Here is a 23301-nt window from a genome sequence, read left to right on the forward strand (position 1 = left end):
TTTGTGGACTCTCCTTCATTGAAGGTTTTTAAAACTGAGGTTGCATGGCCATCTGTCAGGAATTTTTTTAGCTGAGATTCCTGCATTGCAAGGGGTTGGACTAAGTGAGCCTTTGATATAAAACCAATAATAATAAATATAGATTTTAATATATACCATACCAAAGAACAAATAAGAGCAGATTATTTGTCACTCGACCTACAGAAACCAGCAGATGGGGGTTTTCCATGAAAGGAAGGAGGCAGAATTAGCACTGTGAAATGTATACAAACAGAAGCTACTCTCAAAGGCAGAGGAGCATGGTCTATTTGAAAAGTTGGCAACCTGAAAGCTGACAGTGCAGAGATGAATTCTGTTTCCCAAGGCTGAGATAGGCAGTAGCTTTCCGGGTTATTTTTTTCCTGAGCTCTTCCACTCCTTTGCCCAAAGGTGGTGTCGGGATTTCCTTTGGAGCCAAAACAGGCCAGTGGCTGGATCAGTTAACCGTTAGGTTTTTCATACCTGCAATTAAAGCTTTAGCAGTTGTGTTGAATTGCCAGAGGCAGCTTGCAAAACTAAAGTGTGCCAGAAAAGCTCCTGGGAGCTCAATGTCATGGACTGTTCTGGAATGAAGCCCATTCATAGCAGGAGTCAGCCAGGACGCAAGGAAGCCTAGACGCACATGGGGTTCCTCAAGAGGCAGGCATCTCTTGAACTGTGCCAGCCCTAGGCCCCTGCCTGTACAGCCAAGCCAGCCCTAGACTGGCCCACCTTGCAAGGCCGTTGCAAAGATTAGTGCAATATACTACTGAAAGCGTTTTGAATGCTTGAAGTGCAAAACCATCCCAAACATCTTTCTAATTATTGGTTGCATTAGTTAATCATTTGCAGCCAAGGTCCTGCCCCCCAAAGCAACCACAAGATCAAAATCTAGGGGTCTTAGTGGACCACAAGCTCAACATGAGTCCACAGTGTGATGCAGCAGCAAAAAAAGCTAATGCTATTCTAGGCTGCATCAACAGAAGTCTAGCGTCCAGATCAAAGGAAGTCATTGTTCCACTCTATTCTGCCTTGGTCAGGCCACACTTGGAATACAGTGTCCAGTTCTGGGCACCAAAATTGAAGAAGGGCTGTCACACAGAAGATGGAGTAAGTTTGTTTTCTACTGCTCCAGAAGGTAGGCCTTGAACCAGTGAAGAATATTATCATTATCATTATCATTATCATTATCATTATCATTATCATTATCATTATCATTATCATTATCATTATCATCATACCACTCTATATCCAGGGGTCTCAGGGAAGTTCACAGAATAAAATCAAGGTATAAAACCACAAAATAATAATAAAAATAGCAACCCAAAAAAGGTAAAGGTAAAGGGACCTATATCGCTTTATTGGCCTATGGAGCCAGCGTACAGCTTCTGGGTCATGTGGCCAGGATGACTAAGCTGCTTCTGGTGAACCAGAGCAGCGCATGGAAAAGCTGTTTACCTTCCCGCTGGAGCGGTACCAATTTATCTACTTGTACTTTGACATGCTTTTGAACTGCACATTTATGCAACCCAATAGCCCCCCCCCAAAAAAAACCCCCACATTTTAAAAGGGCATAGGATGTTGATGAGATCAACCAAAGGCCTGGTTAAAAAGGAACATTTTTGCCTGGTGCCTAAAGGCGAACTTCACTGGGGAGAGCATTCCCCAGATGGGGAGCCACTGCAGAAAAGGCCCCGTTCTCGTGTTGCCACCCTCCGAACCTCTCAAGGAGGCACATGAAGGAGGGCCTCAGAAGATGATCTCAGGGTCCGGGTAGGTTCATATGGGAAGAGGTGGTCCTTGAGGTATTGCGGTCCTGAGGCATTAAAGGGATAGGAAAGGAGATTCTGAATAAACATTAGGAAGAATGTTCTGGTCGTAAGAGCCATTCAACAGCGGAGTGGGCTACCCTTGTGAAGTGGTGGACTGTCTTTCCTTGGAAGTTTTCAAACAGAGTTTGTGTGATTCCTGCATTGCAGGGGGTTGGACTAGATGACCCCGGGGTCCTTTTCCAACTCTACTATATGAAAACGCTCCTTTGTGTCTCCTGAATATGTTTGACTTTTTAGCCAACCCAGCAATTCTCCTTCCCCGGCTGTCACTCTCCAACTGAGAGACAGAGTCTGGCCCTAAGGCCAGCAACTGAACATCGGGGGGGGGGGTGGAATCAGAGATTCCCTGCCCCCCCTCCACAATGGCACCCCATTGTTCTATTATGCCCCATCTATGCCTGTGCACTTCCTCCTCTGTCTGGGGGCTGCACCATTTGGAGCCTGCAGAGAGGCTGAGTGTCACAGGGGCTTGGGGAAAGGGATCCTCCCAGCGACGTAAATCAGGGAAGAATCCTGCATGAAGAGGAGAAGAGGAGGAGATAAATAAATCAGGATAATGTGGGCGGGGGACGGACGCTCACACAGAAGGGACTGTTTCAATACAACACCAGCTTCTCCCCGTTCCTTCCTCCCTTGCCCTGTGCCAGCCAAGCTCTTTCTGGAAAGGCCACTGATGAAATCTTTATAAAGGTGCAACATTTCAGGCAGCTAAATAAAGAAAGGGGTTTGGGGGGAGGGAAGGCAAGCCTTTAGAGAGGAATAAGAGACACGCTGCTGCTGCGTTCGTTAGAGGTCAGGGCTGCTTCCGGCTGGAGGACGTGGGCGGCAGGGCCCGGGTCCCTCTCAGACCTTTCTTTGAAATTCCAGCTTTCCTTTTTAAAAAAAATCTTCCAGCACGGATGGGTGGTGCAATCCTATGCATGGAAGGGGGGGGACTGCAGCTACAGGGACAAAATGTGGCCCCCCAATATTCCCTTGCTGGCCCCTGCTATGCTCTCCAGACCATGCACCTCTCCAACTCTGCTTTGCACCCTCCTTGAGTGCTTTTGCATGTCTGGGATGTGTCACAGAATAATAAGAGTTGGAGGGGACATCTAGCCAACCCCCTGCAATGCACCCGTGTCCTTGAATTCTGATGATGTCTCTCACATGCCCAGAAGGAAGTCAGAAGTGTGTGTGTGTAGAAACGAGCTTCTTGTACAAAGGTAATATTCACATCCAATGCAAAAATAGATATACAGTGGTACCTCTGGTTGCGAACGGGATACGTTCCGGAGCCCCGTTCGCAACCTGAACAGATCGCAACCTGTGTCTGCACGTCTGCGCACACGCGGGTCATTATTTGCCACTTCTGCGCATGCGTGTGGCGTCATTTTGTGCTTCTGAGCATGCGCAAGCGGCGAAACTTGGAAGTAACCCTTTCCGGTACTTCGAGGTTGCCGCGGGACGCAATCTGAAAAGACGTAACCTGAACCGAACATAACAAGAGGTATGAGTGTAGTTTGTTGGAAGCCACACAGAATGGCTGTGCCAACCCACTCAAATGGCTGGGGAACAAATAAAATTATTATTGCTGTTGTTATTATTATTGCCTCTGGCCCCATTGACCCCAGAAGGAAATGGGCTGCTGTGTTCAAAAGATCTCACCCTCCCGCAATCAGGGCATTTCCACAGCTGCACGGCAGAGCATTTGCTTGGCATGCAGAGGTTCCCAGGGTCAGTTTTCGGCATTCACCATTCAAAGGATCAGCAGGCAGAGGAGGAGGAGGAGGAGGAGGAGGAGGAGGAGGAGGAGGAAGTAGTCATAGGAGAGCCTTCTGGATCAGGCCAATGGCTTATCTAGCCTGAGGTGGATTTAGGGCAGTGCAACTGGTTCTGCCACACTGGGAGCCGAGCCCAGGGGGTGCTACAGGACACCCCTGCTATCACAGAATCATAGAGTTGGAAGGGACCCCAAGGTCCAATCCTGCGACTATGTTGCAGTGTCTTAAGCAGAACAGAAGGCAAGAGGTGGGGAGGGTGCCGAATTTTGACCTCTCTGCTGGAATTTGAAAGTGTGGGAATGTTCAGGGATGCAAGAGAGGATATATTGTCTGATAATAGCCTTTCCAACTTGTGTTAACAAGTTCACAATTTAGCAGAGTAACATCCCCCTTTTTAAACTTGCAGCGGATGCGTTTGCTCAGGCTCGCTAAAGCCTCTCTAATAACTGTTCTGGTATTTCCCCCTTATTCCCTCATAAAAAGATAAGACACGACACAGTCTTCTATAAAAGTATAAAAAGAGTTTACTCACACATCATTCTGTTCACAATAGGATCCCAGAAGGAAGACTTAGCTTAGAAAAGTAACATACACCTGGAAACTATCTCATAAGAAGACCGTCCCTTTGTCCTCTCTTGGCCAAGAGAGCATCCTTGGCTAAGCAGATGTTGCTTCTTCGATGCATGTAGTCAAAGAAGAGAGATGGCTGCCCTGCCCTGTGCTTTTGTCATTACCTGCACAGGTGAGGCCAGGCCCACCTCTAGTCACATGCAGAAGAAGTCTGTCCTAGCCCAGAAGGAAACAGGAAGTTTACCTGCTGGCTGGACAAACATTTCTCCCTATGTGTAAACATGTTCACTCTAGGAATGTTGCACTTGACTGCTCTTGTGTTTCACATCCCACAGAAAGACCCTTGGTCTAGTCCTCCCCGGTCTAGTCCAGTCTCCTGTTCTTACAGTTGCCAACCAGATACCTATGGGAAACCAGGCAAGCAGGATTCAGGCCCAAGACCCATTCTCTCCTCCCAGGGTTTCCAACAACTGGGATTCAGAAGCATCGCTGCATCTGACCATAGAGGCAGAACACAGCCATCCTTATGAGCAGCCATTGATAGCCCTCTCCTCCCTGAATTTATTGAATCCTCAGTTAAAGCCATCCCGTTGGTGGCCATCACTGCTTCCTGTGGCAAGGAGTTCCATAGTTTAAGTATGCGCTGCATGAAGGACTTTCTCTTTTCTGCACTGAGTCTTTCAACATTCAGCTTTCATGGAGATCCACAAGTTCTGGCATCATGAGAGGTGGAATAAAAGCTTTTCTCTGTGCCCTTTTCTCCATGCCATGCATAATTTCATGAACTTTTATCCTGTCACCTCTTTCTTGCCTTTTCTCCAAACGAAAAAGCCCCAAACTTTGCAGCCTTCCCTTTCTGCAACACAGCTTCCTAGGCTCCTGTAATCAGGCGAATGGTCCATCGGGTCTGGCATCCCGTTCCCACAGCAGCCCCCCAGGCACCCATGGGAAACCCACAAGCAGGGCCCGAGTGCAACGGTTAGCATGTTGTTATTTCAGATTTATCACCCACCCTTCCTCACTGCAGGGAGCCCAGGGGAGCTTGCGATAATTGAATCAAAACAGCCCTAGAACATCCTGTAAAAACTCCATAAAAGCCGCCTGCCGAAAGCCCCGACAAATAAGGGAGTCTTTGCACGTTTCCTGAACGCAAGGAAAAGAGGGGGAATGCCTGCCTCCCCTTGGAAGGGAGTTCCATGCTGAAGCCTTGCAGCTCTGTCCAGATCCCCATCACAAAACCAAGGAGCTCAACAACCACAAGAGCGGCAGATTGTACCAGCTGCTGCTTTGGACTGCGAAGGAGCCGCTGGAAGCTGCAGGAGGGGACAGCGCTGCTGCACTCCAGGTCTGCTTGCAGGCTTCCCAGGAAAGGCATCTGGTCGGCCCCTGCGAGAACAGGATGCTGGGGTGGATTATCTGCCACTGGCCAGATCCAGCAGGCTCAGCATATGCTCTGAGATGAGTGAAATCGCTGGTCCGTCCAGTATTGTTCACCCTGATTGACAGCTGCAGTTCAAGGTCTCTGGTTAAGAAAGGTATTTGTAGAATTTTAGAATCACAGAATTGGAAGGGTCATCTAGTCCAATCCTGTGCAAGGCAAGGGCTCTCAGCTAAAGCATTTCCTCAGCTGCTTGAGTGAAATGCTTTGAATGGCAAGGGAGAAACAGGCCCCGCTGAGAGCCAGCATGTGTAGTGGTTAGAGCGTCAGACCAGGACCTGGGAGAGCAGGGTTCAAATCCCAACTCGGCCATGAAGCTCACAGGGTGACCATGGGTGGGAGTCGCTGCCTTTCAGCCCAACCTACCTCACAGAGTGTTGTGAGGATAAAATGAGGAGGGGGAGCACCGTATGTGCCACTCAGGTGGCATGTAAATGCAATCATTCTCCATTCTGGCATGTATGTGTGAATAACCCTGCGTCAACTTGAATGCAATTCGGATCCAGACAGTTGGACGTGGAGGTAGACCATCACCATTGTAGCCCGCGGAGGCCCGCATCCTGCATCTGTCACCAACCACAACTTCGCTACCCAAACGGGGTGCGTGGCAGATGACAAAGTTTGTATCACGCAACTGGAGTCTTTAAGGTCAGGTTGCCTGTCCTAGAATCCAGTAACAAGAGAGAGAGAAAATAAAAAAATTCCTTCCAGTGGCACCTTAAAGACCAACTAAGTTAGTTCTTGGTATGAGCTTTCGTGTGTATCTGAAGAAGTGTGCATGCACACGAAAGCTCATACCAAGAACTAACTTAGTTGGTCTTTAAGGTGCCACTGGAAGGAATTTTTTTATTTTTATTTTGACTATGGCAGACCAACACGGCTACCTATCTGTAAGAGAGAGAGAGAGAGACAAACAGACAGACTCTGACGATGTGCAGCAGTCCTCCTGTCTCTCCCCACATGAGCCACGCAAACTGCTTGAATGCCCAAGCCAAGCTGCAAGGGAGGCAGGCAGGCAACCCTAATGGTAAAGGTAAAGGACCCCTGGACAGTTACGTCCAGTCCAAGGCGACTATGGGGTTGCGGCGCTCATCTTGCTTTCAGGCCGAGAGAACTGGTGTTTGTCCACAGACAGCTTTCCGGGTCATGTGGCCAAAAGGACTAAACTGCTTCTGGCGCAACGGAAAACTGGCGGAAACCAGAGAGCACGGAAATGCCGTTTACCTTCCCGCCTATTTATCTACTTGCACTGGTGTGCTTTCAAACTGCTAGGTTGGCAGGAGCTGAGACAGAGCAACGGGAGCTCACTCTCTTGCAGGGATTCAAACCGTTGATCGATTTGCAAGCCCAAGGGGATCAGTGGTTTAGACCACAGTGCCACCAGCGGCCCTAACACCAGCGGCCTGATGCTGCTCCAGACCTGCTGGTCTGCCCCTGCCCCAGCCACCCTGCGTCCTCCTCTCATCCACCCATCACCCACCTTGTCGACTTCTTATATTTTGATACTGTTTGCTAGGGTTTTGTCGGTGCGGTGTGTATTACACGTTGCTTGTAAGCCGCCTTGAGAAGACGTGCATCCTGAAAGGCAGGATAAAATTGCAGCAGATAAACTTCATGGCAGGGAAACACTGGGGGAGGGGGAATTGCATCGCTTTGTGCATAACAGAACATAGTGGAGTTGGCTCGCGAGACGGGGGCCTTACTGGTGTCCTCCTCGCAGCCACCACCACCACACACACACACCCCGATCGCATTTTTGGCACGCCTTCCCCTGCTTTGCCTAAGGCACGAATGGCGCAAAAAAGTCTCCATCCACTCGTATGCAAGGCAGGAGGAAGGGGCTGCAGAGGAGACACTTAGACGGCTGGGGAACGCTGTGCCCCAGAGCTCCCAGGGTCTGGAGTGGGGAGGCGCTCCCTGTCCCTTTCTCGGCGCAGAGCCTCTCTTCCCGGCCCGGGGAAAGCAGCCCCCGCGATGGCTTCTTAACTTGGGCGGGGCCAGCCTCAGACAGGGGGAGCGCTTTCTTGCCCCTGGAGGTCAGGCCTCGCAGCTTCACCTCAGGGCTGGGGCGGGGGGACGCCCCTGCGGGCGAGGGACGCCCTCTTCCCCGCCTCCCTCCAGCTGCCCCGGCCGGCGGGGAAGCGGGCCTGCGCTCAGCCTCTGCCAGCCAATCTCAGGCAGCCGCTGCCCGCCCCTCCCTCGCCCCAACCTCGAGCCAGAAACCACCTGGCCGGCGGAGGGGCGAGTCTCTCCCCTAATCCTGCCGTCCGGGCGCTGCGCCACTAACCTGCCAGCCAAAGACGAGGAGGGGAGAGAGGAGAGAGGAGATCGCCAGCCGCCTTCCTCCGACGCCCGCGATCCTCCGCCCCCCACAGGACCCCTCTCTCCTCTCCACCCCCTCGGAACCGGCGTGGGGGAAGCCTCCGGTCCTGCTCGCTCGCCGCAGACGCCGCGCACCGCCATGAGTCACCGCCGCCACCGCCGGGTCTCCTCGGGCTCCGGGCAGCCCCGGCTGCTTCTCGCAGCGACAGGAGCTTCGGTGACCGTCTAACTCCGCCGCCGCACCGCCGAGGAAGAAGAAGGAGGAGCTGCAAGGCGGGCAGGAAGCAGGCGGCGGCGGCGGGGGCTCCGTCCACCCGTCCCCTGCGCCCCGCAGAGATGCCCAAGCGGGGATAGCATGGCCCGGCGCCCCGGACGGCTCCTTCTGCGCCGCCGCCTCGTCGGGCTGCTGGCCGGCGTCGCCGCCATGCTTCTGCTGCCGCTACTGCAGGCGGGCCGGAGCTGCCCCTCGTGCTTCTGCTTCGCCACGCCGGACACCGTGCAGTGCCGCTACGTGCGCCTCCTCGAGCCCCCCGACGAGCTGCCCCGGGCCGTGCACAACCTCTCCATCGTCGGCGGCAACCTGACGGTGCTGCGCACGGCCGCCTTCGCCGGAGGCTGGGCCCGCGGCGAGCCCGTTCGGCCGCTGGGCAACTTGACGCTGCTGGTACTGACGCACAACCACATCGAGACGCTGGAGGAGGCGACCTTCGCCGGCCTCCCCTCGCTGGCCACGCTGGACCTGAGCCACAACCCGTTGCGCTCCGTGGCGCCGGGCGCCTTTGCCTCTTGCGCGCGGTTGCGCACGCTGCGCCTCAACCAGGCGCTGCTGGCGCCCGGGGCGCCGCCCTTCGCCGAGCTGTTGGACGGCGCGCTCTTGAACCTCAGCCTGGTGCGCCTGGAGCTGGCCGGCAACCGGCTGCGGCAGCTGCCGGCCCCCTGGGCCCTGCCGCCGGGCTTGGAGGAGCTGGACTTGCGCAACAACTCCCTGCGGGCGCTGCGCTCCGAGCGCCTGGACGGCTTGGCGGCGCTGGGCCGCGTGCGGCTGCTGCTGGACTCGAACCCGCTGCACTGCGATTGCGCCTCGCTGCGGCCCCTGCTGCTCTGGCTGCGCAACGCCACGTGGCGCGCGCCCGGGGTGCGCCGGCTGCGCTGCGCCTCGCCGCCGCAGCTGCGGGACCGGCTGCTGTGGCGCCTTCGGCTCCTGCAGCTGGAATGCCTCGACGGCGCGGACTGGGCGCTGCTGGAGCCCGGCGGCGCCGAGGAAGAGGAGATGGAGACGGCCTCGTACGTCTTCTTCGGCATCGTCCTGGCGCTCATCGGCGTCGTCTTCCTCATGGTGCTCTACCTCAACCGAAAGGGCATCAAGCGGTGGCTCAGCAATCTCCGAGAAGCCTGCCGGGACCAGATGGAGGGGTATCACTACCGCTATGAGCAGGACAGCGACCCGCGACGGGCCAGCCCCGGAGACCTCTGAGGCAAGCTGGCAGCAGGCCTGGGGAGCTTCATTCCATCCCCCCCCCCAAAAAAACAACTTGAGAAGGGCGGTGGTGACACCTTCCTTTCTGGTCTTCCAAAGTGGGGGGGATGGACGGAAAAGTGGAAACCCACTACCCAGCTCTGCAAACTTGTCCAAAACTCTACCTGTTTGGGGGGGGTGCAGGGACATCGCCCCAGGCCTGGTGCAGAGGACCCCCTCAACCCCAAGGGTGGCTCACGACTGACTGCAGGCACCCTAAAGCCAGCCTCGAGGGGACTGTGTGGGCAATCTCTCCCCCACCTCCCACAAACCAAAGGGACACGTTTTCCAGTTGCACCCGACTTGGGGGCACTCAGCTTTTTACCCACTAAGGTACACCCAGCCCTCCCAACATGGGGTGTGTGTGCTTTGTCTAATTATAATTTAAAATGCCTCCCAAACCGTCACCCGCTAAGAAGGAATCTCCCCATTCTGGACACAGGACTATGCAGCATAGGCTCCTATCTAGGGGGAACTGGGAGTGTTAGGAATTATTTGGCCCCAATTCTAATCTGCCCCCAAATAGGGGGAAAGCTGGGATCCTGAGCAGACTTCCCTGGAAGTGAGTCCTGTTGAACTAAAATTGGACTTGCTGCCAAGTAAACATGTAAAAAAACAACAACTGGTGCATGAAAACCCCACATTATTCTGCCTGCAGCTAACCCATTGCCCCATTCTCAGCTCTAGGCACAGAAGAAGGCTGACGCAGCCGTCACCTTGGCATGGTCAGGATTGATTCCTTACAGACCTCCAAGCTTCAGGGAACAACAGGTTTATAGCAGAATCATCTCCCCTTCTGCTCCCAGACACACACACTCGCCACCATGACATTGTCCCAGCAGAGAAAGGTCTTGCTGCCTTGCTTTTGAGTAGTCCCACTGAAATCGACAAATTACTCCAGAGTCAGTAGTTCGCCAAAGAAAGGCTGTTGAGTTGCCATCTTCAAACAGCTTCTTTCTGGAGTAGGCCCATGGATTTCAGTGTTGCTATTGTACAAGTAAGTGGATTTAGGGTGGCAGTTTAATTGCCTTTAGAACAGCATTGGGGGGGGGGTGTCCCCTGGAATCACCGGGCAGTAAGAAAAAAGTTTAAAGCTGACCTTCCTCTTTCGCCTCTCTCCATCCCCTTGTGTTTAAGGAACAAGGGGGCTGGGATCTTGCATCCAGTGCTAGCCTTACTCAGAGTAGACCTAATGGAATCAATGGGCATGACTAACTCAGGCTCATTGATTCCAGAGGGTCTACGCTGCTAGCTTTGGGTGCAACCTGCAGCCACGGTCTTCATGGTTGGAGAAAGAAATGGGGGAAAACCCTGGACACATAAAACTTGGATTTTCTCTGGGAGAGCAAGAAAACTCTGTTCCCTTTCTCCTTTGCACAGCCCGTTTCCTCCAGCAAAGCCAGTTTTCCCTGGCAAAAGCGAGGGATACCAAATCCTGCCTGGCTCTAAACGAATCGAGGCCGTCCCTCTGGGGTGAGTTTGTCCCCTGACAGCAACTGAGTGCAATAGGGCTCCATTAGCTGGAACCCTGCAACCCCAACACGCCCCCCTGCTTTTACTGTCGTCAGTTGAAGCTGATTCAGTTCTCTTCAACTCACCCCCCCAAAAAATACTATTTCTGTTTCCCAGCCACCAAAGAGCTACTACCCAACTGTTAGGCAGCTCAGCACAGAAACATTTGCGGAGGAAGGACCTGACCTGAGAGAGAGAGAGAAGATGTAATTTTCTCTTTGCTTCCCTTCGAGGAAATTAATGGTTGGTTGTGCTCCCCCCTACCCTACAGAAGAGAATGCAAATGTTCAACAGTAGCAAACCCTCCCCACTTAGACTGGCTGGCTGGTTGCATGACTCCGAAGCACGCATAAAATATGACGACTTAATTTCCCCAACTGTGAAGTAATGACAGATGACTTAGATTAGGGCCGTTTTCACTGATCTTTGTATCGAGGGGGGGAGGGGGGGTTGAAACGCTCGTTCTAGTTCATTCTTCCACAAGTTTGCTTTAGAACAGTGCCTGTTAGCGTGGTTTTTGGGCATGGCAGGATGAGCTCCCAGCCCGGTGCGCTGCAGTTCCTCTGGCTGGTGGTGCTACCTGTCATGCCAAAAGCCGCTGTTAGTCTCTGCCTAGAGCAAAGAAATTGAAATTTGCATCTCTTAACTGTATTGTACTTTTTTCTATAAAGCTTATTGCAATAATTTCAGAATACCCTCTCGGCTGCTGCAAAGTTATTCCTTTTAGCTTTTTCTCTCTGGCGTGGCTGTTAATGGGGGGCTGCCCTACAAACCATGAGCACCTTAAAGACCAACTAAGTTAGTTCTTGGTATGAGCTTTCGTGTGCATGCACACTTCTTCAGATACCTGGTCTTTAAGGTGCTACTGGAAGGATTTTTTTTATTTTTACTATGGCAGACCAACACGGCTACCTATCTGTAACTACAAACCATGGTTTGCAAATCACAAACGAGACGGGAATAGCTTCTCCTTCCAGAGGATAAAAGGGAAAAACAACCAATTATCATCTAGTTCTTCATTCCCTTCCTGGCACCAACAGTTATTTCAAGGTAAGCCGATGCAAAGCAGGTCTCCTTGTAAAAGAAGGAGCAAAGCTGTGGTTTGTAATGGGTTTGCAAACCAGCGTTACGTTGGAACGTGATGTGCATTGCTCATGCATTATGCTGATGCAAATACAACAAAAATCCGCTGTTAACCCCCAGAAAGGAGAATGGAGAAGGCTGGCTGGCTCTCTGTTTGCATTCCATACTTGGGGGATGTTTATATTTTTAGCCTCCATGTAATTCTGGATGCTGGAGGGAGGGGCGCAGGAATTGCAACCCAGCAAATCATCCTGTTGTTGCATGGGATTGTCCCATGCCCTTGATAGATCTTATTTTGTAGAGCTGGGAAGAAATCCCCTGGACGTAGAGTTGGAAGGGGTACCATGAGGGTCATCTAGTCCAACCCCCTGCAATGCAGGTATCATTTGCCCAGTGTGGAACCTGAACCCACAACCCTGAGATTAAGAGTCTCATGCTCTACCAACGGAGCTATCCCCAGTATGCTGCACCACAGACAGACTTGTTTCTTTTAAAGAGTGTTCGTGGAAGAGTTCTCCCAATCGCAACTGGTGTTGCAAATGTTCAGGCTACCTAGCTGGCTGTCAAATCAGTGACTTGCTTCCCGTGCCAAAGAGAAGCCTCCGCCTTCTGTTTTCTCTCCCCGCTGTACTTCAGTTGGGCTGACCCACTTCCCTCCCTCCAATGGAAAGAGTATGCAATGTGTCCATCTCCTGCTAAAAACCAAGACAGTGTTGTTAGCAAGCCAGATGTGGCCCTGCTCCAGGGTTGGCTTGCTGGTGTGTCGGTGATGTCATGGGCACAGGCCAACAGGTACTGACTTCAGCTGGCTGTTCCTTGACCCTTTTTGGACCATGCTGAAAACCTGACTAGCCATTTCCCCCTTTGGGGCACACAAGCAAAGAGTAAATTAGTGTGTTTTGAGCACTGCCAGATCACAAAAATTCGTTATTAACCAATGAACCCGATTTTCATTGTTGGTGGGCATGTGCATGCTGATTTTCTTGTCTAATTAATCTAGATCTGTTTCTTGCTCTTTGGGAAAGGCTGATTCTCTTTGCTTAGGACACACTGGTCTGGATTGATGATCCATGGTGGATGAACATCATCATCATCATCAATTATTTATAACCCCCCCCCCCCGCCCATCTGGCTGGGCTTCCCCGGCCACTCTGGGCAGCTTCCAACAAAATATTAAAATATAGTAATGCATCAAACATTAAAAGCTTCCCTAAACAGGTCTGCATTCAGATGTCTTCTAACTTTCCCAAAAATGTGGCTTGCCCTTCCTTTCTAATGCTGGATTCCCTCCTTCTGCTAGGAGGCAGACCTTTTGCCTGCACCTCCCATGTTTGCTGGGGTTCATGGGAGGAGCTGTTCTGCAAAATCAGGACGGCCACAGGTGCGCTACACCTAAGTGCCCGTCTCCCAAAGTCCTTAAAAGGTTTCCGAGGCACCTATGTCCCTTATCCCAGGACTCCCAGCCAGGTGCTCTCCAGATGTTTCGGCCTGGGGCTGATGAGAACTGTCACCTGAAACATCTGGAGGAAGCCCAGTTGGGAAATTCATTAATTATATTAGCATGCATGCTTCTAGAGCTTGCACATAAAAATGAGCATTGCCAGGAATATATTTGGACTCTAGCTCAGGGTTCAAGCCCCTGTTTTGCCTGCAGAAGATCCCACTTTGACCTCCAGATTACAAGAGGAAGAAGAAAAGATTGCAGGTGATGGGAAATGCCTCTCACTGCACTGGGTCTTCAGAGCCTCTGCCAGCCAGAGCTGACAGTTCTGGGTTAGTATTACCAATAGTCTGACGCCGTATGGGCTTCATACGTTCAACTGGGGATAAAGATACTAATGTAGAGCACCGGTCGCCCTTGAGGCAACACTGTCTGGCCCTGTGGGGTCTCCCCAAGTCCCTCCCCCTGCTCTCTGTTGCTTTTGCCAGATGGACTGTGTTCTTGAACTGTGACAATGCCTCATCCTTGCCTGAGCAGAGGGATGGAGGGGTTGTGTGTTTGTGTGGACTCCTCTGGCTTTTGTGTGGCTGAAATGCAGCCTCCATTGTATGCACCCTCTCTGAACGTTTATGGTGTGAAAAGATTTGGGATTTCAGCTGGAAGTTACGGGTTAGGCACTGATTGGAAATGAAGCGGTATCTCTGCCCCAAAGCCTTTGCAGGTAAAAGGAGGATTGAAAGTGGGGTCAGCTGTGACCTCCCCATAGCATCATGAGTACGAATCGTGAATGCACCAGGAAAAGGACGTCCAGATGTCCTCAGGAGGCAGTGATGAGCACCAACCTTTCAAAGCGGATTGGACAAATACAGAGGAAAGGGCTGTCAATGGCCGCTGGTCAGAAGCTGCAATGCTTCTCAATACTTTTTGCTGGAAACCACAGGAGGGGAGAGGTGTTCGAATCCTGCATCTGGTTGGCCACTGTGAGGTCAGGATGCTGGACTCAGATGAGCCATTGGCCTGATCCTGCAGCTTCTTCTTAGGTTCTCAATCCACCCTGCAGAAGAAGGATAGTCAGGAAGCGAACATTGTTGCATTTAGGAGAGATCATGCCTATCTGTGGTCCTGACAGCCATATGAAAATCTCCCTCTCTTTTCTCTCCAGCTTCCCTCATTGTTAGCGAGGAGCTTGTTTTCAGAGAAATTCGAGGTTATTTTATTTTCCAGCATCAGTTAAAAATGGGTTTTGAAGCACTGGAAAGAAAATAGGTGGCAGTATATATTTTTGATGTTGGCTATGTTCGTGAATGTTTTAGATTGAAAGCAGACTGCCATTGATTCCTTCAGGACAGATCCACCCCATACATTTAAAGCACAGGACTACCCCCAAAAGAATCCTGGGAACTATAGAATTGTAGAGTTGGAAGGGACCCCTAAGGGTCATCTAGTCCAACTCCCTGCAATGCAGCAATCTCAACTATAACATCCATGACAGATGGCCATCCAACCTCTGCCTAAAAATCTCCAAGGAAGGAGAGTCCTCCACCGCCCGAGGGAGACTGTTGAACAGCTCTTACTGTCAGAAAACTCTTCCTGATGTTTAGTTGAATTCTCCTTTCTTGTAACTTGAAGCCATGGGTTCGAGTCCTACCCTCCAGAGCAGGAGAAAGCAAGCTTGTTCCCTCTTGCATGTGACAGCCCTTGAGATATTTGAAGATGGCTAGCTTATCTCCTCTGAGTCTCCTCTTCATCAGGCTAGACATACCCAATTCCCTCAGCTGTAACTTTTTTTAAAAAGAAAGGTGCTGGGAATTATAGCTCTGGAAGGTAGAAACTACATTTCCCGGGATTCTCTGGGTGAAATTACATGCTTTCAAAGTGCGTTGGGTGTGCTTTAAATGTTTGTTGTGGGTGGCCATTTGCCAGGAAAGCATTTGCCACATCCCTGAGGTGCAGCAGTCCTGATTTTAGGTGCGGGATAAATGGCACTGGGGAGTCAGGCCATTTAGATTGGTGATCCACTTGTAATATCAGCCAGCTATATATGCTCCTGAAACATTTGCAGGAATGAGAATAGATGAGATGTGAAGCAAATTTGTGGCCTTGACCGTTCAGGGTGCCCAGTGTCCATTCCCCTGCCATCATCCTTAGAACGTGACTGGCCACCAACTTGGCTGGCTTAAAGAGAGGATTAGGCCTGTCCATAGCAGTTAAGGCTATCAACTCCTGCTGGACATCAGGGCTATGTTCCATCACAGTCTACTTCTGAATACCAGATCCTGGGGACCGTTGTGGGGAGAGTGTTGTTGCCTTCGGTCCTGTTTGTGGGTTTCCCAGGGGCATCTAAGCTGGCCTCTGCGAGAGAACACGATGCTAGACCAGCTGGACTTTTGGCCTGATCCAGGCTCTGTTGATGTCCTTATGCCCACCCGGCAGCAGTGTTAGAGATTAGCCAGATGTGTTTGATACTGGCACTAATTGCAACCACGTGGAGATTTCTGAGTGCCAGGTAAGCGGCCACAGTTTAACAACCTCTGCCTTAGTTCATGGCACTTAATTCAATACCACTTCCACTCTCTGTTTTTCTCCTCCTTGCATACTGTAAGAGCAAACAATCGTACCTTGGATCCCAAATGCCTTGCAAGTCAAACATTTTGGCTCCCGAACCCGGAAGTGACTGTTCTGGTTTGCAAACTGTTTTTGGAAGCCGAATGTCCGACGGGGCTTCCCAGGCTTCTGATTGGCTGCAAGAGCTTCCTGCAGCCAATCAGAATCTGCACTTTGGTTCCTGGACGATTTGGAAGTCGAACGGACTTCTGGAACGGACTCCGTTTGACTTCCAAGGTGTGACTGTATGAATGTAGTTGAGGTCATAGAATCACTGAATCACAGAATTGTGGCACTGGAAGATACCCCGTTCCAAACTCCAGTGGACAGACATTGCATGGTTGCAGCTGTGACCCAGGTTTAAGGTGCCATTATAAATCTGAGTTTCCAACACTCCATGGCAACTCTTTTGCATACACCATAAAAAATTACAATGCATTGAATAGATAGCCATGTTTTGCCATTGAGCAAATCCTCACTTGATATCCCCAGACCTGGCGCCTGAGTCAGGTCATCTCGTTCAGCTGGCCCCACTTGCGAGACCCACATGAAATCGCTCCCTGTGGTGCCCGAATAAATCACCTCACTTCCAGGGGATGCTGTGCGGACTCTGTGCAATTGTTGAGTAACAGCGGTGCATTTGCTTTCACGCTGAAAGAGCAATCAGAAGAGTGCATTGTTTATAACCTATTGACAGTTCCAGCTATTCAAAAGGATGTCGGGGAGAAGAAAAGGGGAAAACAGCCTTGCCACCCAGGCTGCTGACGGCCTTCATCTTGGGGGAAATAACGCAGGTCGGTCATTTCAGGGGGAGCGGGGTGTGCTAACGCTCACAGTGGCCTTCGTCTCTGTTTTCTTATGATGCCTCACTCTGTCGTTTTGGCCCAAACACTTTGTATCAGCTGTGCCTCCGGTCCTGGGGCTGCCTACACGCCACATGCACTTAAATCACATTCCCCACCCCAAACGAATCCTAGGAACTGTAGTTTAAGGGTGCTGGGAATTGTAGTGTTGCGGTGGGTAAACTGTGGTTCCTGGGATTTTTCAGAGGGGGCTTGTGCTTAAAATGTATGGCTTGTATGCTGGTCAAGCCAAAGGCAGAGGCAGTCCTTCTGAGGTGGAGCCTAGGTTCCATGTGTACAGTGCCCTCCTTTCTATACTGTGGGGCGGGCTTGCCTCTAGGGCAGGGGTGTGGGACTCCCAAGCCCAGGCCTCTCCATCTGAACGTGTCCAGAGGAGGGCAACCAAAATGGTCAAAGGCCGGGAAACGATGCCTTATGAGGAACGGCTAAGGGAGCTGGGCATGTTTAGCCTGGAGAAGAGGAGGTTAAGGGGTGATATGATAGCCATGTTCAAATATATCAAAGGATGTCACATAGAGGAGGGAGAAAGGTTGTTTTCTGCTGCTCCAGAGAAGCGGACACGGAGCAATGGATCCAAACTACAAGAAAGAAGATTCCACCTAAACATTAGGAAGAACTTCCTGACAGTAAGAGCTGTTCGACTGTGGAATTTGCTGCCAAGGAGTGTGGTGGAGTCTCCTACTTTGGAGGTCTTTAAGCAGAGGCTTGACAACCATATGTCAGGAGTGCTCTGATGGTGTTTCCTGCTTGGCAGGGGGTTGGACTCAATGGCCCTTGTGGTCTCTTCCAACTTTATGATTCTATGATCTGGTCCTCTGGATTCTGCCCGAACCACAATCCCCTGTCAAGCCAGTGGTCCTGTTTCTGTCCCCAGCATACCAAACATAGCGCCTGTTCCAGACTGCGCATGCATGCGACCCAGAATGATGAGCCTTTGCCTTCTCCCAAATGCAGCCATGTCAGTGGGCCTTCTCAGGATTTAAAGGGGGGCATTGAAACACCCCCCACCCTTTCCAACAGAAATTTAGCACCTGGACAGAAACAGAGTTCCCTCTGTGTATGTCTGTATGGCTAACTCCTCCATGTCAGTCCAATCTCTGAGCAGCGAGAGATTCCAGGGTACTGTTTTCTTGGAACGAAGGCCAGCGCAGACTGTGGTGTCTCTAGGATTTATGGTTTAATTTAGGCACATATACAACTTGAGCATAAGACGGAGGGGCCCAGCAGATCTTGCTTCTCCATTGCCACAGCTGTGGATCCAGCACAGATCAAACAGGTCTCTGTGTCCCCAGCTTCCAGTCTGTTTTCCAGCTCAGCTCACACTCCCTGCTTTGGGTCTTGTTCTCCTATCCAGAAGATAGGTGAGGGGGCTGGAAGAAAGGCCCAGCCATTCGCCCACAGGGCCCCCTCACTTAGTTGTCGCCCTTGCAACCCAGTTCATTTTCTTGGGGTGCTGGCCAGCTGAGGTCTTGCAAAGAAACTTGTCTTACCAGTTCAGCAATAGAATGCGCTCTTAGATGATGATGATGATGATGATGATGATGAAGAGGAAGAGGAAGAGGAAGAGGAAGAAGAAGAAGAAGAAGAAGAAGAAGAAGAAGAAGAAGAAGAAGAAGAATATATGCACATCTGACTGGGTTGCCCCAAACACTCTGGGAGGCTTCCAACAAATTAAAAACATTAAGCACAAACTTTTGTGTGCATGCACACTTCTTCAGAAGTATCAGAAAGTATGCACACAAAAGCTCATACCAATAACTAACTTAGTTGGTCTCTAAGGCGCAACTGGAAGGATTTTTATTATTATTATTTTGTTTGTTTCGACTACGGCAGACCAACACAACCGTAAACCTGTAACATTTAGCACAGTAAAACTTCAAACATTTAAAACCTCCCTATTCTAACCCTCACTGCACAAGGACCCCCAAGAATTGGAAGGATCTCAGGGCATCATCCAGGCTGGCACACACACACACACACACACACCGGCAAACCCACAAAATGCTTATCTAATTACTTTTCATAGGCTTTCTGGGCAGGTCAGAGGAAATGAGAGAATAAAATACAGTATTCAGGAACAAAAAAGAGAGAAGTAAATAGCATCAAAAGAACAACACTACTTTTCCAGAGACAGGGAGAATTGGCAAGGGACAGTCAGCAGGCAAGAAATATCATTTCCCTGGTCCCTGATTCTTTTCTTACACACACACACACACAGACAGGCCCTTGTTGTTTTACCACCCCCACCCCTAGTCAGGCTTTAAAACCTCTAAGTGAGTCTGCCTAGGAAGGTGATCTGGGGAGAGGGGGATATTTTTTTTGGGGGGGGATATGTGGCTGTGAGAGGGGTTAAGCACCATGACCCCCCTCCCTCCAAGTGCCCCATAACCCACCCACCCACCCATTTTCCTGCAAGCTCGGCATCCGGTAGGGCTCGGACTTCCACTCCTGATGAGACAATCTCTCACTCTGCCATTAAAGCAGCTGCTCCGTAATGAAAAAATAAATCCCGCTAGATATCTCTGGGGTGGCTTTGGGAAGCAGCGAGCGGCCGGTTCTGCTGTGATGGGGGAAGCAGAGGGCTTTGAAAGGCAGCTCAAGGAAAGGCGGTGATGATGGGGGGAGAGGAGGCTCCGTCTAAGCACTGGTCAAGAGCGGCCCTTCAAGCGGGAGGCGAGGGGCCCTGCAGGCTGAAAGCAGCAGGCAGGAGGGATTTATGTGCACACCTGAGATTTAAGCTTGAGCCGCTAAAGTGGGTTAAAGTGCTTGATCACCTCTGTGCAACATATCCCCTTTAATTAACACTCCACGCACACACACACACACACAACATTTTGCAATTAGGAAAGTGAGTGGGGAAATGTCTAGCAAGTGAATGACGTAGTTCATAGGTAGGCAAACTAAGGCCCGGGGGCCGGATCCTGCCCAATCATCTTCTAAATCCGGCCCGCGGACGGTCCGGGAATCAGCGTGTTTTTACATGAGTAGAATGTGTCCTTTTATTTAAAATGCATCTCTGGGCTATTTGTGGGGCATAGGAATTCGTTCATTTCCCCCCCAAAAAATATAGTCCGGCCCCACACAAGGTCTGAGGGACAGTGGACCGGCCCCCTGCTGAAAAAGTTTGCTGACCCCTGGCTTAGTTAGTTGGAAGACATATCGCCAATGGTTAAGACTGTTGGACAAGGACCCAGGAGACCAGGGTTTGAATCCCCACTCGGCCATGACGCTCCCTGGGTGACCTTGGGCGCCAGTCGCTGCCTCTCCGCCTATCCTACCTCACAGGGTCGTTGTGGGGGTTAAATTACAGGGCAAAGTTACAGGGAACCAGGCAGAGGGCCTTCTCGGTAGTGGCGCCCGCCCTGTGGAATGCCCTCCCAGCAGATGTCAAGGAAATAAACAACTATCCGATGTTTGGAAGACATCTGAAGGCTTCCTGTTTAGTTTTTAATGACTGATGTTTTAATGTATTTTTAATCTTTTGTTGGAAGCCGCCCAGAGCGGCTGGGGAAGCCCAGCCAGATGGGTTATTATTATTATTATTAAATGAGGAGAAGGGAGAACCATGTATGCAACGTTGAGCTGCTTGGAGAAAAAGGTATAGCCTGTCAGGAGCCCGTCCTACTCTCGTGTAGGACCCTGGCAAAGACACACGCCCAACTGGCCTGTTCTCTCCCTCCTGGTCGATCGTTTGGGAGCTTCAAAAGCTTTCTTCAGCCCGAACATCACAGTGGCCGATGCCAAAAGACACCGGCACACTTAGGGATCCGCAGAGTCTTCGCGGTTTGTGTGACAGACCTCAGCAACTCTAATCGGCTAATCTACTTTATTGACATATAAACACACACGGAGCACTGCAACATGGCTCCCTCTCTCTCTAGCATCAGACAGCAAAGAGAAAAAGAACAAAGGACAAGAGTCCCACTTCATGGAACACAGGAACACAAACATCCTGTCTCCGTCACTTCCCACTCCGTGGAGTCAAAACATACACCGTCATGTGATAGACAACAATCCCATGACTGCCATCACGGAGCTGGAATCTTAACAGAGCCTGCATGCAATGAATAAATTTAAATAATAAATATGTAAGAACATAAAAACACGAGTCAGCTGGATCAGGCCAATGACCCATCTGCTTCAGCATCCTGTTCTCACAGTGGGAGATAAAAATAATACTGGGGGCATCTGAGCATGTGCAGAGTGCCTGCCACGCACTGAGTGATGACAAACAGTCCCCTGTACCTTTTGGGTGAAATTGCACAGCTTCTATGTACATGAAATCACACCAGCCCGTCCCTCTTCTGAGCGACGACACCCCATTCCTTTGGCCCGGAAAGTGTCGCCACAAAGCCTTGACGTGCCGCTTGTGAAATGTGCCGCGAAATGGGAATAATTGGTGCGTATTGTTAGGAGCGTTCCTGGGTTAAAGCTGCACGGTGGTGCTCACTGTTCGTGAGAGACACCCTTGGAGACCAGCGGAGGAGAAAATCAGCTCTCTTCCCAAATTGGAGGGTTGGCCTGGGTGGGTGGGGGCAGCTGGGGAGAGATGCACAAGTTGACTTTGAAAGTTGGCCTGAAAGAAATGCCTGCTCCCCCCCCCTCCACCTCCAAAATAAACGTGGAAAAAGAGAGAATTCTGCAATGACAGCGTAGCGTTAACGTGACAAGACTAGACTGCTCACATCATCTCTCCAGCAGCTGCTGGGCAGGCCGTCCTGTTCTCTGCATCCCTGTTGATCACCTTAATAAGCCATGCCAGGATTTTCTCCCACTCTGACCATTTATTTGACTGTCCCCCACCTGGCAAATTCAGAGCTGAGGGTTCGGATGACTTAATCTAAGGTTACCAGATTTTTTTCAAAGAATCCGGGGACACTTTTTTTTAAAAGGAGAATAATAATTTAATAATATTAATTTATTATTTGTACCCTGCTCATGTGGCTGGGTATCCCCAAAGAAAAAAAAAAGTTATTTTTTAAAAAAGTTATTTAATTTTTTAAAAGAAGTCATATCTTCTCTTCTGTGGTCTCCTCTGTCGCGTGGCCTTCCTCTGGGCCCCGGCCTGCTCTCTTGGGGTGCTAGCCACCATGGAGTGGCTCGGGTCGGGCCTGGGCTCAGCCACGTTTCCTTGCCCTCCCAGTGCTCTCCTACCTCTCCTCCTCAGCGGTGGCGCAGCAAGGTCGGGGCTCCACTCTTTTTTCTCCTTCCTCTTTCTCTCTCTTCCTTCTCCTTCTCCTTCTCCTCTCCTCCTTCTCCCTGCATCGGCTCCAGGGTTTTCCTGCCCCGGAGCACTGCTAGGCAGTCGGCCGGGTGCTCTTGCTCCTGGCTCAATTTGGGTTGGGGGGGGTCAGCAGTTCTCCCAGTTGATGTGCTGGGCATCCCCAGTTCCTCCTGGGCAGTGGCGGTGGCAGCGGCAGTCTCTGCAGCCCAGAGCCAGCCTGGCAGCACAGTTGGCTCTGGCTGGCTTCAGGAGCTGCCCGCTGCCGTGGCGCCTGCCATTTTGCCTCGCTGGAAGTCCGCATATGATGTGTCTTGTGCCGTTGAACCAATCACACAATATTCATTCCCTACTAATAAATCTACAACACTTAAAATATAAATCCGGGGACATTAAATGAATTCCAGGGATATATTTTGTCCGGGGACAGATTTGTAAATCCGGGGACTGTCCCTGGGAAACGGGGACGTCTGGTAACCATAACGTAATCCTCTTCTGTCCCTTGAGACACCCTGCCTTACTCCCAGGGTGGTGAAAGAGGGATTTCACTATTATTTGTTTGCTGGTTCATTGCATATGTATCTCCCTTCTCCCTTCAAGGAGCTCAGCACATATAGTTTCCCTCCTCATTTTTATCTTCACAACAACCCTGTGAGGTAGCTTAGGCTGAGAGGCAGCGACTGGTCCAAGGTCAACCGCTGAGCTACATGGCTGAGTGGGGATTTGAACCCAGGTCCTTGTGCAGTACTCTAACCACTGCACAAAACTACCCTTCCATGCTTAGGGACAAAGTAGGGATTTAAATAGCTGCGGGTATGGGAACATGGGGTGGTATTTACTCTGGGTTAACCAAGGAGGCACCATGTTCCTTGTTTAAACATTTGGCATGCAGTCATTACAAACAAAACAAACTGCTATTGTTTAAAAGGTTTGCCGAAGCATTCTCTGTGAATTCAGCACCACTTATCCTGTCCTAACTTCTGCGGCTCAGATGCCCTCTGATGCAGAATTCTCCATAATTTTGAGTTCCCCTGGTTTCCCCTATAATTAACCAGAAAGCGATTTACCAGCTACATAAATAGATGCTTGCAAATGTTGTTGTTGTTTAGTCGTTTAGT

The 23301-nt window shown here is 50.8% G+C and overlaps 1 protein-coding gene across 1 annotated transcript; it reads left to right on the forward strand.

Moving 5' to 3' along the window:
• Positions 1 to 7831: 7831 nt before the first annotated feature.
• TPBGL (trophoblast glycoprotein like) lies at positions 7832 to 9458 on the forward strand. Its single transcript, XM_083499862.1, has one exon. It carries the CDS (start codon positions 8299 to 8301, stop codon positions 9415 to 9417), a length of 1119 nt encoding a protein of 372 aa, XP_083355988.1. The 5' UTR covers positions 7832 to 8298; the 3' UTR covers positions 9418 to 9458.
• Positions 9459 to 23301: the final 13843 nt, after the last annotated feature.

Source organism: Podarcis liolepis (assembly GCF_965112155.1).
Source record: "Podarcis liolepis genome assembly, chromosome: 4".
NCBI classification, from domain to species: Eukaryota; Metazoa; Chordata; class Lepidosauria; order Squamata; family Lacertidae; genus Podarcis; species Podarcis liolepis.